At 39.1% G+C, this 18,213-nt stretch overlaps 1 protein-coding gene across 4 annotated transcripts in view; it reads left to right on the top strand.

Moving 5' to 3' along the window:
- Positions 1 to 4,781: 4,781 nt before the first annotated feature.
- SRBD1 (S1 RNA binding domain 1) overlaps positions 4,782 to 18,213 on the top strand; it is a 145,059-nt gene continuing 131,627 nt past the window's right edge. For 2 of the 4 annotated variants that reach the window (XM_084900996.1, XM_084900993.1), the window contains exons 1-5: positions 4,782 to 4,877; positions 8,560 to 8,639; positions 11,083 to 11,260; positions 11,801 to 12,184; positions 16,540 to 16,706. In XM_084900996.1, the coding sequence (XP_084757122.1) occupies positions 8,560 to 8,639; positions 11,083 to 11,260; positions 11,801 to 12,184; positions 16,540 to 16,706 (809 nt within the window). In that variant the 5' untranslated portion in view covers positions 4,782 to 4,877. Of the gene's footprint in view, positions 5,007 to 5,744; positions 5,873 to 8,559; positions 8,640 to 11,082; positions 11,261 to 11,800; positions 12,185 to 16,539; positions 16,707 to 18,213 lie in introns of those variants that run through there. The other 2 variants (XM_084900994.1, XM_084900995.1) reach the window with 2 other exon arrangements.

The following is an 18,213-nucleotide window of genomic DNA, read 5'->3' as shown; positions in this document are numbered from 1 at the left end:
AGGCCTATATTCGCTGTATAAGGCTACCCCCCACTTCCGAGGCAACACCAGTTCTTTTTTTAATAGACCTCCTCTCTGACTCTGGCCAATCTGAGCAGGCTTTTTTTTTGTTTCAAAAGTCGTTTTATATGCTGGAAAATATGGTATGCATTCTCTAATCTGCAATAGACTCTGCCTTTGCAAGGTGATTAACTTAAAGGGACAAAATGTTTGAATTTCCAAAAGCACATCTGATTTTTAGAATGGTAACCCACCTTCTGTGTGGCAGGAACTTTAGATTACTTTCCTAGTATGAGGAAGGTATAGTCCTTGGCCCAGAAGTTAGTCTAATATCTTATTTTTAATTTTTTTATTTATTGATTGATTTTATAGAGAGAGAAAAGGAGAGATTTGTTGTTCCACTTATTTATACATTCGTTCATTGATTCTTGCATGTACCATGACCAGGAATCAAACTTGCAACCTTGGCATGTAGGGGCAATGCTCTAACCAACTGATATATCTGGCCAGGGTTTATTGAGTACTTTTTCAGGCATCATTAGGCAGCATATAGGTAAAGGAAGAAGTTGAAGAAGAGACTAACATGACTAATACTTAGTTCCTAGACTTAGACAAGTATCTTTCAATTTAGTGGGTGCAAAATTCAGTGCAGTCAGTTGCATCTATATTAAGAATTTGTGTCCTTTTTAAAATACATATTTTTTTTTATTGATTTCAGAGATAAAGCGAGAGGGAGAGATAGATAGAAACATTGATGATAAGAGGGAATCATTGATGAGCTGCCCTCTGCACACCTACCAACTGAGGATTGAGCCCGAAACCTGGGCATGTGCCCTTGACCAGAATCAAACCTGGGTACCTTCTCAATTATTCAGAGTCTTGCACTAACTACCATTGTGGAGGGGAAAGAGATCTTTGCTTTGAGTTGGTGGTATATGGATGTCCTTAAGGATACTGGGTTTAAATCCCAGAAATGCATTTAATAGCTGATATGTCTTTGGATGAGTTATTTAACTTATCTATACCTTAGTATTCTCATTTAAGATTTTTAAAAGAATAGTTTATTGATTTTTTTTTTTTAGACAAAGAGAAAGGGAGAAGAAACATCAATATTGAAAGTGTAACTTTGATTGGCAGCCTCCTGCATGGTCCATACTGGGGATTAAGCCCACAACCCAGGCATGTGCCTTGATCAGGAATTAAACTAGCAATCTTTCAGTGCACAGGACAATGCCCAACCAACTGAGGCACAGTGGTCAGGGTTGATCTTCTCATTTATAAAAAAGAGCATAATAATAGCAACGTCTCATTGAGCTAAAATACGAATCAAATATACGAATACATATAAAAGCCTTGACTTAGTGCTTGGCACATGGTAGATGATCAATGAGTATATGTTATTACTATTATGATAGTCTCCCTGAGAAGGTAGAACTCATAGGGAAGTGACTTGAAAACATGGACAATAACATACAAATAACAACATACCAATGAATATCACGTGAGGAGCTGTGTGCTTTGGAGCAATAAAACAAATAACCTCCAGGCAAATCCAAAACATGTTTTCATTACTCCCAAACTGTGCTGCATAGTCTCAGGTGGATGTTCAGATTATCCCAGACTAAACCCCTGAATTTCTTGGAATTCAGCACTTAAGAACCAAAGGTAAACAATAGCTTGCGCAAGGTCCTGGAGAGAAAAGGCAGTTTTTGTGGTAGGGCCTGGTTTATGCTTAGTGATTACAAAATTTCCTTGACAGCTTTTAGTGGGAACAGCTCTTGCAAACTTCCTAGGGAACTGCTTTCTAGACAGTATTCCTTGCCTTTGAAGTAGGTCACCACCTACATTAATTTTAGAGGACCCTGTCCCAACTTTTATTTTTCCCAGATGTCTGATGTCCTTTTATTTATTGTTGGTTAATCTTCACCTGAGGATATTTTTGAGGCTATTTTCCCATTAGAGAGAGTGGAAGAGAAAGGGAGCGACAGAAAGAGAGGTACATTGATGTGAGAAAGACACATTGATTAGTTGCCTGAGTAGGGCTGGGCATCAAGCCTGAAACCAAGGTACATGCCCTTGATCAGAATCAAAGCCAGGACCCTTCAGTCTGTGGGCAAACACTCTATCTTCTGAGCCAAATCTGCTTGGGCTTGGTACGCTATTTATTTATATTTTCTTCTCCAGCTGAAAAGCAGATATCCCTTGTGGAAGAGAAGAGAGTCAGTGTCCAACTCAACTATGCAGTCCAATTCCTATTCTCATTCCCACTGTGCAGTGTACCTACTACCAACCCTTGAATCTGGACGATCTTATATAGGTTGGTTGACCTGTCTGTCTGTCTGTCTGTCTGTCTCTCTTTGAATCCTCCTCAGAAAATGTGTTTTTATTGATTTTAGAGAGAGAAGAAGAGCAAGAGGGAAGCATCTATGTGAGATGTGAGAGAAACATTGATCAGCTGCCTCCCGTACGTGACCCAACTGTGGATGAAACCGGCAACCTAGGTATGTGCCCTGAATGGGAATTGAACTGCAACCTTTCGGCTGACAACCATGGGATGACACGCCAATGATCCGGGCCAACCAGCTAGGGCGTGTATGGGTTTGTCTCTTGTGCCTGTATCTAGTCCCTAGTCCTGCTTGTAAATTCCTCTAGGATAGGAATTATTTTAAAAGATTTTGTAGAACATTGATTCACCTTGACCCTTACTATTCTCTATCTTAAAAACCTAGATAGCACTATAAAAAGTAGGTGAATAGTAAATAGTAAATTACTATTGTTTATTATGATAACTGGGTTTCCTTCCCATAATCCCGGACTGTCCTGTGTTCCCTAGTGTTCTTTCAGAACTAGAAATTGTGGATCAGACAGTGATTGTAGCAGACAGTGCCAGACCTTCTGGAATCATTGCAAAGGGCAACATAAGACTACAAATTAAGAAGGAAAAAAGAAATCTCTAAACAATCTCAGAAACTGATCCTTACCAACCAAGGATCTTAGATATAGAATAGAAAGTCTGCAAAAATTATCCAGTGAAATTTATGTTTACTTTGGATAAATCTGTATGTAGTAAGGCCTACTCATGGGTCATTTCAATAGCTCTTCAGTAATCAGAGTCCTTGGAAATGAGTCATTAGCATAGAAAGCTGCTTTATAAAACAAATCCACGGGGTTTTGGTATGCTAAATTATAATCTAAACTAACAACAGCTTTATTTCCTTAATCTTACAATCAATTTTTTTTTTTATTTTGGGGTGGGGCTGTTTCTGTGAGTTTAGAGTTTAGTGTGCTTGGCAAAAAACACATCATCAAAAACAAACAAACAAAAAAATCCCAAGACTTTTTTCATTTCTACTGAGAATTGATTTTGAGAAAATGTATTCAAGGTAAATTGGATTAGTGAAAAAATGTGGGGTTTAGGGTACGGACATGGAGCTGTTAACGTAAAAACATTCAAACCTGTAATGAATTTTTGTGGTTTATTTGAGCCAAGCTGTTGACAACAGCCGGGAAGCAAAATCTCAACATATTGGAATAATGCTCTGGAGAATGGCAGTTTTTCACCTATTTTTGCAATTAAAGGAGACTTAGGTGGGTTACATGAAATCCATTGGTGATAGATTAGAGAGGTGGAAGAAAGCAAAGGTGGGTGGAGGGTGAGAGAACCTCTGGGATTGGATAAAAAGTAAAATAATAGACACATACTTAGGTGGGCACAGGATAGCTCACAGTCAACAATTAACATGGTAACAATAACAATGAAGGAATTTATGATCTCCTGTCCTGGCACCCAGGGCATTTGGTTGTGGCCTAAGGGGTCTGGAAAAAAGGGAAGTTACAAGTTACCCAGACATTTCAAGGATATGTTATCATAAATGCAAAAAGACAGATAGGCGCTTTTAGTTAAAGTTTAATTTCAGAACATCCTTTGTAGTTAATTTAGGTTTTTGAGTTTGCAAGACCACCATGCAGGCCTTCCCTGAGCTTGTTGGGTTAGCATGTGGCCCCTTTTGTCCACAAAGCTAAGATACTTGGGAATCATTGTAATAAAAAATAAGACCTACTTTTGTGTTTTTAGGGAAGAGAAACAGAAATACTGGATCTGGAGGAGGGCTTACCTAAGATACTAGATTACTAGCACTTTCAAAGAATCTGACAAATGAAATAGGGCAGGGCTTTTCCATTCTAGCCCAAGAAATTTGGGTAACTGGGACCTGTGTTTGCCTCAATGAATTCAGTGAGTATTTACCTCTAAATTGTATTAGGTACCTAAGGGGTAAGCTAAAGCCAGAGGAGGTAAGAACAGGTTCAAAGAACAAGGTTTCTAAAACGTGTACTTGATAGTGCAGTAAATTGCGGGAGAGACCAATGTAAGATAATGATGACTGTAGGGCTAAACTCTTCTGTGAAGGTGGAGGAAACCTCCTGGGCTGTGTGAGGGTTTACCAGAAGTCCTAATCAGAAAATTTGGATCTTTTCATAACTCTGAAGCAAAAACTCTACGTTGGATCTTAAGAAATAATGAAACACGCTAAGAAACAAATAAAATAAAAACCTTTAAAAAATTGATTTTAGAGAGTGTAAAGCTTGATTGCTTTTTATTTTTCTACTGCAAATTCAAATAATGTCATGAAAAAGAGAGCAAAGCAGTCCCAGAGAAAGAAAAACAGGGAGGCGGGTCCGCAACTGCTGGACACCAGGCTCCACCTCTATCCCGTCCCCTCAGCCCTCCCACCCTTCGCTCTGGGAGCTCAGCTTGTCTGAAGTCAGTCAAGGAGCAGCGAGGCGGGACTTCCGGAGTTTGAAAAACTTCCGGCGGGAACCGGAAGACGCGGTCACGCACACAGAATCCCGGGCCTCTGGATACGTGGTGCGGGAAGGTGAGCCGCGCGTCCGCTTTGGCGGTGTGCCTGCGGGCTAGGTTGAGCCTGGCGTCCGGGCTCTGGTGTCATGGGGGCCATGTAAAAAGTTCTGAGCGCTCATTTGGGGAGTAACATCTCTTTTTAAAAGTGAGAAGTTTTTACTGTTTTGAGTTCTGTATTTACCAACTCGCATCCAGAAAACCCTTCGTAGCGTTTTCGTAAAAAATGCAGCTCTTAGCTCATCGCGGCAGGCCAAGGAAAGCCCAAGCAAACCTAGATTGTTTTTATACCTCCGATTTCCAGAGATGGGGTAGGAAGCATCCTTTTCACGATCAGATCATGGCAGAATCCACTTCATTCTCAGCAGCGCGCCTGGCGTCTAGGAGGCGCTGAGCAGCTGTCAAGGAAAGGATGAATGGAAAGCCTAGAACTTTCCTGGAACCTCCTACTTGATAGCGTGTTATTAATGTAATGTATGTGAAATGGGAAAAAGGCCTAGTTTTGGTGCTTTGGGGCTCTGGGTTCTATTCCTTCTGCCACATAGCTCTTCCCTTAGAATAAGCCCTTTAACCTCACTGGATCTCATTCATAAAAGAAGACCGGAAGCCTCTGATTTCAGAGGCTCTTCCAGGTCTAGTATTTGTTTTTATTCCTCAGTTGGGTATCTGCTGACATTCAGAGCACTTATGATGGTCCCCCCCTCTCGAAACTTCTCTAGCTACCTCTTAAAAAGCTGTTCCCCTCTGCTCTACTTGTTAAAATTTTAAATTATGGTTTTTCCTATTTTAATATTCGTGTGTATGCAGGTTTCTCCGTGACCTCCTCATTTTCAATTGCCCTAGTTTAGTGCTTTTCCCCTTAGTAACATCACAGAAACCTGCCAAGTTATTGATTTGAATATGCTCATGTGCTGAGAGAAATAAGACAGCTTGGTAGACTGGAACATCTCAAACCACTAAGAATAGGAGTGGTCTTCCATACCGTCACTTTTGCAAGAAAACATTGAGTGCCAGGTGAGATTTTGCCTAATAGTGATGGGGAAAACAAATGCATACAGTATTCCTCTATAGAGACCATTTAAAAATATATTCTTATGTTCAATGAACAAGTAGTTCTAGAGCAGCTATTACATGCCAGGCTCTGTGGGATGCAGAAATGAGTAAGGTTAACGTGGTTTCTTCCTTCATGGTGTTTACTGTCATGAAGTAAGCAGGGGGGATGCAGACAATAAATAAGGATAGTTAGAAGTTATATTATGTAGTACAGTATAAAGGAAGTAAACAGGGCCCTATAATATTATTTCCAGGACACCCATTTTAGGCCTAAAATATAAACTAAGAGATGAGCAGGAGCCAGCCTATTGGTGAGCAGGAGGAATAGTACTCCAGCCAGAGTGAAAGAATCATGCTTGTTACAGGTACTGAGTGTTATAGGAACTACGGTTGTGGAGATTTAGCAAGTGGTAAATATAGTTAGAAAGATAGGTGGGAGGTCAGTCCTGCCGGGCACTTTAGAAGGCAATAGTAAAAATGTATATGATTTGATTACCAAATGGTTTTTAAGCATTTTCTAAATGATCTAGACTGATAATGTGGATGGGTTGTAGGGACAAGAGTGGAAGCAGAGAGGCCGGTTAAGAGGCCAGTACAGTAGTCCAGCTGAGAGTTTTGGGAACTAAAGACTCACTGAATATTCAAGATATTTAAGATATATTTTGGAGGAAAAAATTTGTGACTTACTGATAGACTGGATGTGGGAGATGAAAGAAAAAAAGATTTGCAAATGAAACTTTGGGGGATAATGGATACTTTCATTGTATTGGTTGTGGAGATGTGTATACATATGCCAAAACATCAAATTTGTACTTTTAATGCATGTACCGTGTATTGCATGTCAATTATAGCTCATTGAAGCTGTTAACATTTTTGAAGGTTCTGGCTTAGCAAAAAATCATCTATCTTAGGTGGATGGTGGTGCAGTTTATTGAGATGGAGTAGGTGTGGGTTAAGTAGGTGATAATAGGTTTTTGAAACCATGGAAATAGCCCGGCCAGTGCTGCTCAGTGGTTGAGTGACGACCTATGAATCAGGAGGTCACGGTTCAGTTTGATTCCTGGTCAGGGCATACCTGGGATGTGGCCTGGATTCCCAGTGTAGGGAGTGCAGGAGGTGGCTGATCAATGATTGTAATCATGGATGTTTTTATTTCCCTTTCCCTTCCTCTCTGATATTAATAAAAATATATTAAGCCGAAACCGGTTTGGATCAGTGGATAGAGCGTTGGCCTGCGGATTGAAGGGTCCCGGGTTCAATTCCGGTCAAGGTCATGTACCTTGGTTGTGGGCACGTTCCTAGTGGGGGGTGTGCAGGAGGCAGCTGATCAATGTTTCTCTCCCGTCGATGTTTCTAACTTTCTATCACTCTCCCTTCCTCTCTGTAAAAAAAATCAATAAAATATATTTAAAAAATATATATTAAAAAGAAACCACATGGAAAGAGATGAAATTTTGGTTAATGTAACTAATTCTATGACATATATTTTATTGATTTTTTACAGAGAGGAAGAGAGAGGGATAGAGAGTTAGAAACATCCATGAGAGAGAATCATGGATCAGCTGCCTCTTGCACACTCCCTACTGGGGATGTGCCCACAACCCAGGCACATGCCCTTGATCAGAATCGAACCCAGGACCTTTCAGTCTGTAGGCTGACGCTCTATCCACTGAGCCAAACCGGTTTCGGCAGAACATTGATCTTTAAACTCCAGTTTAACCCTAGATAATTTATCAGCTAAAATAAATCTGCTTATTTCCTGTATCATATGATGTTTCTGGCTATTTGTCTTAATTTTTTAGAGTTGGGCCTTTGGATTTGGTAAATATTTTTCAATGGTTTTAGTAATTGTTATTTAAATATTGAAACTTTTATTATAAGGGAGTGGATTATCTTGTTTTCAGAATAATGTGGCTGCTAGGTCAACAATATTGTCAACTTTGCATATAAACTTCTTTATACTGTAAGAAGACATAGAAGAGGGAAAATAGTTCTTACAGCCTAATATAGTTTATAGTTTAGATGTAGTTTAATAAAGAAGTTTATAGTTTGCTGTCTGATATACCATCAAAAACACTTGTAGTGTACTCAAGCATAAAATTCTAAAAAAACTATGAATTGTCACCCTATAGGTGCTAATATTTTTACCAAAGATGGCTCACACTCATCAGGCTTTTGAAATCATTGGAAAGGTATTAGCTGCTCTTATAATTGGCAGCCACATAAGAAGGGAAACCTGTGTTTGGGCTTTAAATGACCCCCATTCCCTCCTCTCCCACCCCGACAGCATTTTCTTTTTCTTTTTTTAAAATATGTTTTATTGATTTTTTACAGAGAGAAAGGGAAAGAGATAGAGAGCTAGAAACATCGATGAGAGAGGAACATCGACCAGCTGCCTCCTGCACATCCCCCACTGGGTATGTGCCCTCAACCAAGGTACATGCCCTTGACCGGAATCGAACCTAGGACCTTTCAGTCCGCAGGCTGAGGCTCTATCCACCGAGCCAAACCAGTTTTGGCCCGACAGCATTTTCTAATAGCAGAGCTATTGGAGTGTTAGTTTTGCATGACATGTTTTGCAGACAAAATAAGTCATTAGTCATTCAGGTGATTCAAATCATGCTGATTTCATGTTCTGTTTCTTCCAGATGTCATCATTGCCAAGAAGAGCAAAACTAAAGGTCCAGCCTGCAGTACCCATAGATGAATTTTCTTCCTTCTCTGAGTTGTAAGCATATTGTTTTCTTTTTATGGGGGTGGGGAGGGTGGGAGAATGGTATTAATGTTAGACAGTAATAGTACTGTAAGGAAACATAAAAGAGGATGAGATAAGAGAGCATGGTGAATGGTTGGAGTAGGAGATATTTTGGTTACAGTAGTTTGGGAAGTTCTTTTGGAGTGTGTGGCAAGAGAGCTAAAAGACTTGGGAGTGCAATTTGCAAAGATCTGAGGAATAGATGGATGTTCCAAGTTGAGGGGAAAGCAAATGTGACAACCCTGAGGCAGGAATGAGCTTGGAGTGTTCAGGGAACAGCAAGACCAGAGTCACCAAGGCAGAGAGGGATGGGAAGTGAGATTAACATGAGTGAGAAGTGGTTTGATTTGGTATATATTTTAAATATAGGGTAAACAGGAATTGGGGAAGACTGGAGGAGGATCAGGTGTGAGGGTGGTGAAATCAGGCGATCTGTTTGGGGCTTGGTAAGTTTGAGATGATTGCTAGACATTGAGTGAAAGTGGATATTCTCTTGAGTTTAGGTCAAGTTGGAGACATAAAATTGAGATCCTCTTATTCAGCTATAGGATGAGATAAGGTCAGGTAGTAAAGAGTATAGAGAGCAGAGAGCTGAGAACTAAGTCTGAGAGGTTCCCAACATTGAAAGGTTGTGGAGAGGAGGGTGAGCAAGCAAAGGGTCTAAGGAGAAGCTGCCAGGAAAGCAGGAGGAAACCAGAGGAGCAGTGCCCGTTAGGTGTGAAAAACGTGCTCTAAGGAGTGAGTGCCTGGTGCTGCTGAGAGGTCAAGTGTGATTAGGAATGAGTGTTGACTAGCTGTCTTAGAACTGCCTCATGTATAATAAATATTACCTGTACTGAGTTTCTCTTCCTAATAAATGAAGTCATTCAGCTCAGTTTGGTAATGGTATGAAGAGCAGAACCCTGGTTTTCTAAATCTTATTCTTTTAATTCACCTGTTACTATGTTATTTTTTATTTTTGACTGCTCTTAGGGTTTAGTTAGTGTCTGCCTCTGAAGATAACTCACCTAGAGACCATCAGTCGTTCCACTGATCATAACTATGCTCTCCTAGGGCATAATTCAGCTAAGCAGTCATCCAATCATGCTTTGCCTCTAGGCAGAACTTAAACACTAAAAAAGCCAAACATCTCTATTCACTAATCAGTGAAGGAAGTAGTTATCCTTCCTGCCAGTATATACCTTTCACATTGTGGGAAGAAAGAATTTTAACTGGACTGACGGAGCCTGATGCTCTTTTACCAAAGTTCACATGCTGCTTTTGCTCTGCTGTTGCTATGAGTTCAATTCTTGAGTTGTTAGAAATGTCCTGTAGCTGCACCTGATCCCGTTTCATCAGGAAACAAATCCATTCTGTGAAAGGGAAAAAAGGGTAAGTAGAAATAGTTGGAGCTCTGCTGGCATGGATCAGTGATCTGGTTAGGGCACATGTCCCGGTAGTGGGCTCGATCCCCAGTGTGGGGTGTGCAAGAGGCAGCCAATCAATGAGTCTCTCACCATTGATGTTTCTCTTTTTCTCTCTCCCTCTCCTTTCCTCTCTGAAATCAATAAAAAAAAAAAAAGAAAAGAAAAAAAAGATGCATCTTATTCCTTCCCACTCTGGAAGATCTGGGAGCGCAAAAAAGAAAACAAAACAAAAAACAAAAACCATAACAAAAACAAAATAGTTGGAAGGGTCTTGGTAGTGGCTTTTTATGTAATTGAATGTGCTTCCTAGAGTCATTTCCCACTCCTTACATGGTTTGAATAACCTAATACAATTTAAATACGGTTAATACTTAGGCAATTATTTAAGTGCTTTTCACTGTTAAAATGGAAAACCTCACTGTGACTATGGTGTGACATACTCCAGAACATTGCTGACTGTAATAAATGACTTCCTGTGTCTTGAGTGTATGTGTGTATATAATTGTCTGTTAGGTGAGATGTGAATAGAGAGACCTGTGATTTACAGCTTATTGGGGGCTATTTTTACATTGGTCTCTGATTAACTCTTGTTTCAGTTTTTAGTAATATCTGTTCATAGCTTGTGCTTATATCACTCCATTTTATATTAAACACCACATACTCTTTTTTTCAAGATGTATGGTTGTCTTTTTTTTTTTTTTAAATACATTTTATTGATTTTTTTTTACAGAGAGGAAGGGAGAAGGATAGAGAGTTAGAAACATTGATGAGAGAGAATCATCAATCAGCTGCCTCTTGCACAGCCCCCATTGGGGACGTGCCCGCAATCAAGGCACATGCCCCCAACCGGAATCAAACCTGGGACCCTTCAGTCCGCAGGCCAACGCTCTATCCACTGAGCCAAACCGGTTTCGACTATTTGTCTTTTTGTGGATTTTTTTTTTTTTTTTTTTTTTACTTTGACATTTGGCTTCATTTTTCCTGCAAATTTTCTATCAATTTACTCCTAGATCATCTGCCTCTGAAGAAGATGACAAGGAAGATAGTGCCTGGGAGCCCCAAAAGAAAGTCCCCAGAAACCCTAGGCAACCTGTTTGCAAGGAATCCAAAGCGAAGAGGGCACCCCGGGGGAAGAAGAATACCCTGAAGACCAGCGATGGCTTGGAAGGCGTGGTTGTTAAGGAGCAGGTAGGTCGGTCCGTTAGCCGGACACAGGGCCACTGGTTCTGATGCTTGGCGGAGTGCGAAGGCCTGCTGGTGGGGACAGCCGGGGACTAGCTCTCCGAGGAAATGGTTGATTTTTGATTGCAAATTTTAAATCTTGGTTTTTCTGTCTTTGTAGACCTATCCTTTAGTCATTTTTTAAATTAACCTTTTTATTTCTAGATAACTTCACATACAGTTGTAAAAAATATACAGAGATAGTATGTGCCCTTCATCCAGTTTCCCCCAATCCTACCATCTTGCAAAATATAGGAAAATATTGCAATGAGAATTTGACAGTTATAAAATCCACTCAACTTATTTAGATTTCCCCAGTTTTCTTTGTATTCATTTATGTGTGGGAGTATGTGTATATTTAGTTCTGTGATTGCCCCCCCCCCCAACATAATCTTGAGATTCTTCCATATTATGTGAATAATTTGTTCCTTTTCATTGCCGAGTAGTATTTCATAGTAATTGGTTTTTATCTTCTAATTATCATATGTTTTCTTTATGATTTGATAGAATAGTTCTGTGCTTATTGCTGATGTTGATTTGGAAGACAGAAAAATTAAATTGGATACTGTACAGACTCTGAAACCAGCAAAGACAAAACGGAAAAATTCAGCTCAGTCACCTTCAGCTCCAAGGACCAAAAAGCTGAAAGTTGAAGAAACCAACAAAGCCAGCAACTTCAAGAGTGAGGGCAACAGTACAGAGACACCATCCACAAGCACCCTGTGGCAAGGGGCATGCAAGAAGGAAGAAGATGAAGATGACTGTATATCTGGTCAGTCCCCTTTAAAGAAAATAAAGACCGAATCATGTCCTCAGGGCCAGCCTGTCAGGTTTCCAGCCGATGCCAGCAATGCTACCGAGGAGGCGGAGATGAACTGGGACATAGTACAGGTATGTGCAGCCTTTTTTTTTTTTTTTTTTTCTATTTTAGTTCAGTTGATTCCTTCCTTTTGACTAGCATAAGACTGTTAGTGGCCAAGGGGAGGGTTAGGAGTTTTCTTTTTGGTTTGTCAGTTATTTCAGGAGGCTTTGGTCGCTGGTTCTTTTCCTGGGAATGCTGCTTTGTGTCATAGCTAATGGTGCTCAGCTCTTTAGCTAAGAGCTGTGACCTCAGGCAAGGGATGTCTCTAGTGAACATTTGCTATATAGACAGTATACCAACAGATTGGGCCCTTAAAGGTTCATTGTTAAGTTTTTGTTTTGAATTTGGACTGTATTTCTCTATAAAGCCGTGCAAGTGATTGGATCATTGGCTGTTTAATACAGTGTAATGTTGTAATATACTATGAACGGGACCTAGCACAGTGGTCAGCATGCGGCTCGCGAGCCGTGTTTGCCACTCTGTTGACTAATGAGTTTGCCGACCACTGACCTAGCAGTTTTTCAAAGGAAAATTCTGTTTAAATTCCAACTTGAGGTACCATAATTATATCGGGAGAAGTCAGGTTTATCCCAGTTTCTTTTGCTGCTTTGGGGATGGTAGAGAAGAGCTGACCTTAAACAGTGATTCTCAGCCTTTTTGTTTGCCCCAACACAGACTGAGAATGTTTCACATAATAATAGTATTGCCCCTCAGGGTACCTTGGGGGTGACTCCTTCCCTGTTGTCGGTCCTGGGATTCTGATGTGCACTCCTCTCCCGGCTGGGCATTGCTGCTCTAGAGCCAGGACCTCTGCTGGATCCTAATACTACTCAGTCTGGGAAACTTTAGGTGTGATTTACATTTTGGGGTTTAAAAAAATGTAACCAGATGTAGTCATCTTTGTCTAACCTTGAATTAACTTTTACAGACAATTCTTGTGGTATGTGTGGATTTCTTTTTCTATGCCTTTTTATTCTCCCATAAACAGGAGAAATTCCCCAATTTTGTGGGAGAGAAAATAATTCCACCATAGCACTGCATTCCTGCTTTCAAAATTGAGAACAGAAGCAGGTGTTGGGGAAATGGCGACTGAGAAGAGTGAGAGTGATGCTATTTGGCTTCTGTAAATGCTTGCTTGCTTAACTATAATAATAATGAAAATAAGACTACTCCCACTTCAGAGAGGCCATTAAACCTTCCCAGGACGAAGTTATCAGTGCTGGCACCAGGCCAGTCCTTTGGTTGAGGTCTCAAGGCCCCAGCACATTGGGGCTCTTTAAGAAGTTGCAAAGGGGGCCAGAAACACCCCATATTTGGGAGACAAAGAAGGTGAAAACATAATAGGAAAAGTTCCTCCATTTTTGGGTCCAGAATTTGAGAGACATTTCCCTCTGGGCCCACGTGTAATAATAAATGTAATTCCACCTCTCTAAGTGTTGCTTTGTTCTCCCGTTTTCTGTAACAATATAGGTTACAGAAAAGTACCTCTTAATTTAAATCTTACAGGGGAAAAAAATCTCAAGACTACCTTCTTTTTTACTTGACTCTCATTCTTATCTACCAGTTAACTATACAAATTATTATTAAAGTAAAAAAAAAGTGTGAATGGTTTAAAAGTAAGAAACTACAGTAGTTCTCTGCCTTGCTCCTATCCATCCTTAAGGCTTGTTTTCTACTTTTAACTCTTAAAACATTTCTTTGTTGTTAGCCTTGTTTTTTTTCTAAAATACAGATTGCTGGGCCCCAACCCAGAGTTTCTGAATCAGTCGATCTGGAGTGGGGCTCAATAATTTGCATTTCTAAGAAGTTCCCAGGTGATGCATGTGCTTCTACTTTGGGGATCACACATTGTGAACCAATGTAGTCCCATGGTTGGCAAACTGTGGCTTGCGAGTCACATGCGGCTCTTTGGCCCCTTGAGTGTGGCTCTTTCATAGAATACCATGGCCTGGGCAAGTCTATTTTGAAGAAGTGGCGTTAGAAGAAGTTTAAGTTTAAAAAATTTGGCTCTCAAAAGAAATTTCAATTGTCGTACTGTTGATATTTGGCTCTGTTGACTAATGAGTTTGCCAATCACTGTCTTAAAACAATATATGCTTCTGTCAGAGTACAAATCACACTGTAGTTTAACTACTATCCTGACTGTCTGTCTGTCTGTCTTCTGTTAGTGTAACTGGACAAACAACCCAGGCATGTGCTCTGACCTTCTGGTTCCTAGGTCAACTGAGCCATGCCAGCCAGGCAGCATACATCCTCTTAATACATGTAAACCCACAGCTAGTGTATTTGCCCTGACTGGGAATTGAATTGGCGATCTTTCAGCGCATGGGACTATGCTCAAGCAACTGAGCCACACCAGCCAGGGTTGCATTAACGTTTTATCTTCACCTCTAAATGGCTAACTCCTTGAGGACAGTGAAGTTTGGGGCCAAGCTTTGGAAAGGAATTTTAAAACTATGCTGTAGTGGTTGGACTTTTACCAGAAGATACAATAGATAAGAGTCATTGGATGCTATGATCAGAAGAAGAAAAATTAAAAATAAAGGACTTACTATATCTTTGTTTTAGAAATATAATCACTAGTAATGCAGAGAGGTTGGATGGAACGTCTAAAGAACATAAAAACCTTATCTTTGGCTCAGACAAAATGTACTTGCAAAAAGGGAGTTCCAGGGGAAGGAAGAGGCATTTCAGAAGTTTAGTTTGCTTCTTTGGTGACGGATTAGATGGCTGCGATAGAGAACACACTGTGACACTGAGGACATTGATTAGAGGTCTTTTGGTTACAGTAAGAGAACACCCCAGTTGGACTAGCTTAAGCAATAAAGGAGATTTATTGACCTGTACCATAATAATAGATAAGTTTTATTTATTGACCTGTATAACAGGAAAGTACACTGAAATTCTCTCTTCATGGTTTTCTTTGCCCTGTCATCCTCAGCTTCAAGGTTCTACATGTCCAAATCATTTTTCTCCAGAGGAAAAATATCTTGGTTCAGAGTTCTAGCCCAGATCTTGATCTTCTTGACGGTTGGACCAAGATACAATTAGTCTTAATAGTCTCTGGAGTTTAGTCATTTATTTCATCTCCAGTTTTGAAAATCAGTCTATTTTATATATTGACTTGATTTTATTAGCTAGTTGATTATGATACTTCTTTAATGATTTTTCTGTTCTTTTATTTATTTATTTATTTATTGAAAATCTTGTGCATCAAGATTAAAATACTAATAAAACTTGCCGAAACCGGTTTGGTTAAGTGGTAGAGCATCGATCTGTGGACTGAAAAGTCCCAAGTTCAATTCCGGTCAAGGGCATGTACATTGGTTGCGGGCACATCCCCAGTAGGGGGTGTGCAAGAGGCAGCTGGTTGATGTTTCTCTCTCATCGACATTCTAGCTCTCTATCTCTCCCCCTTCCTCTCTGTAAAAAATCAATAAAATATATTAAAAAAACAAAACAAAAAAACTTAAGGCCTTTCATATTTTACTTTGAACAAATCTGCCTAGGTTTTGAGAAGAGTTACTGAAATTGCATTTCATTCTTTTTCTTCTCCAGGCTGACTTCTCTAAACTGCTGCTTTACATGTACATTGTGCTGAAACTTTTTTACATGTAGACTTGTGTGTGTTTTTAAAGCCTAATTACGTTGAATTTGGAGTGCTATATGTGTATGATATTTCTATCCTAGCTCTCATCCAACCAGTTACCATTCCTGAAAGTAAGCCATGTTTCCACTCAGTCCATATAGGAGTAGTTGTATGGCATCTACTCTGTGGACATATCATAATTTACTTACCGGTTCCCCATTGCAAAATTAGGTTTTGTCAAACTTTTACTCTGCTGGAAACAATTCTTCCCCCAAAATCGCTATAAATGTCTTTTTCAAGAGGAATAAATATATCAGGATAAATTCCTAGGAGTGGGATTAATGCATTAAAGCATTTATGTATTATAAATATTGATAGATGTTTTCAAATTGCTCTTCTCTGAGAGGTTATACCATTGTACTTTCTCACTAGGAGTGACTCAAAGTTCCTTTTCTTGTCACTTATGCCAGTACAGTGAATAACCAACTCTTTGATCTTTGTGACCAATCTGAGAGAAAAGAAGGTGCATATCTCAATGAGCCCTGTAGAATATAAATGATACAGACTGTTTCAATTGCAATCTATTAAATTGGTGAAATGACTATTTTATGATTGTCAAATTATATACTATGTATATATATATATTTTTTTAAATGAAAATATTTTAAATCATAGCAAGTAATTTCTAAGCGATTGGAGAACATTATTTGATGCTGTGTTTTAAATTACATATTATAATATAGGTTTTTAATTTTTAGGATTCTAAATCACTAAATATAAGTACTTAATTTACAGGTTTTATCTGAGAGAACTAATATTGAACCTTGGGTTTGTGGCAACATCATTCGTCTCTTTAATGATGATAATACAATTCCCTTCATTGTACGTTATCGAAAAGAGCTCATTAATAACCTTGATGCTGATTACTTGAGAGAAGTTCAACAAACACTAGAGGAGTTAAGGTAAGAAACCTGGGAAGAGATAAGCCTAGTGTGAGGGGAAAGAGGGCATGCGAGCCAATGCGGAGAAATGGTGAGGAAGTGAATGACAATATATTTCAACAGTTTCAGTGTTTTGTTTTGCATCATCATTATTATCTGGTTGTAGTCCTATTCTGACGGAGTAAGTCAGTTCTAGTTTACTTACTTAGGGCTGTACAGAGGCCCTCTGCTGGTGTGTTTACGCATAGCTTGGTTGGGCATGTATCAAAAAGGTGGTTTTCAATGAAAGTGTGTGCCTAAGGATTTGACTGTCATCTTTCATAGAAATGATTGTGTACTGCATAATGGCAAAGTTAGGACTGCCAGCAGGAAACTCAGGAAAATAAAATTTTGTCTAAATCTTCAACAGCTTGCACAAAACTGCCCTCTTAATACTATAAAGACCCTTAGTGGAAAGTTCTTTGGCAGTATAGAGTTTGGTAGGAAATAATGTATATTTTCTTTTTCTATTTTTTTAGAGGGGATGGTAATTTTATATTGGGATTTTAAGTTTTGCACAGTTATAGAATGGAAAGTACTCTTTAAAAATATTATGTCTGGACTTATTGTAATAACTCAAGAATACACATGTAGAAACTATAAAGACTGTAAGACTTTGTATTATTCAGTAGTTTATGAAAACGCTTTTCATCATTCATGCATTTATTTCATGTATTCTACATGCCAGATGCCATGTTGTTAGCATATGTTCTTCAAGTCTACAAAAAGAATTTGATTAAAATTTGATATATTACCATTAAGCCATTCTAAAAGTATTCAGGGTTATTTTTACAACATGTCCAATAAGCTTCCTATGATTTTGGGAGAACTTGCAACTCACTAACCTTTCCACCTCTTTTGTTGAAGTTTTTAATGCCAGGAGAATTAGAATGTTAGTATGTGGAGAGTTATTGTACATTATTGAATAAAGCTCATTAATAAGCTTGATCCTGATTACTTGAGAGGCAAAAGTCACTTAGCCAACTGAGGGAGTCACTATTAAAAAGTAAATTAAAGAATATGATTAAAGAAAAGCTTTCTGTATTTTCTCCAAATATGCCTCTTTTCCTTCTATGATGGTTAACAGGACATTGGTCTATTGTCAAAATGACTCTGTTAGGCTCCAGTACCCAGGCTACCAGGACTGTAAAAAGCATATAGAATGTAATCTAAGGACTGCATATACTTCATCTTTAATTTGAAATTTCTGCCTTTTTTTTTCTTTTCCATAATTAGATTTAATTTAATTTTTAAATCATTTTTATTAATTTGTATTATCTCCCTGCCTTTTGTGCATTATTTTAGCAATAGCATTATTAGGCAGATCGTATAAATAGGAACAGGTAATGAAATGGGATGAAAATAATAGTAGGATTGTATATTCACAGTGAAAAATTATAAAGTGGTAGGACAACAGTGCTTTGCCCTTGGGCGCCCCTTCCCACCTGTGCATTGATCCCTGTACATTGATTTCTGGGATCAGCTTCTC

Source organism: Pipistrellus hanaki (genome assembly GCF_964339955.1).
Source record: "Pipistrellus hanaki genome assembly, chromosome: 12".
NCBI lineage: Eukaryota > Metazoa > Chordata > Mammalia > Chiroptera > Vespertilionidae > Pipistrellus > Pipistrellus hanaki.
Note: the sequence above shows the minus strand (reverse complement) of the source record. Positions and strands in the feature narration are given on the sequence as shown.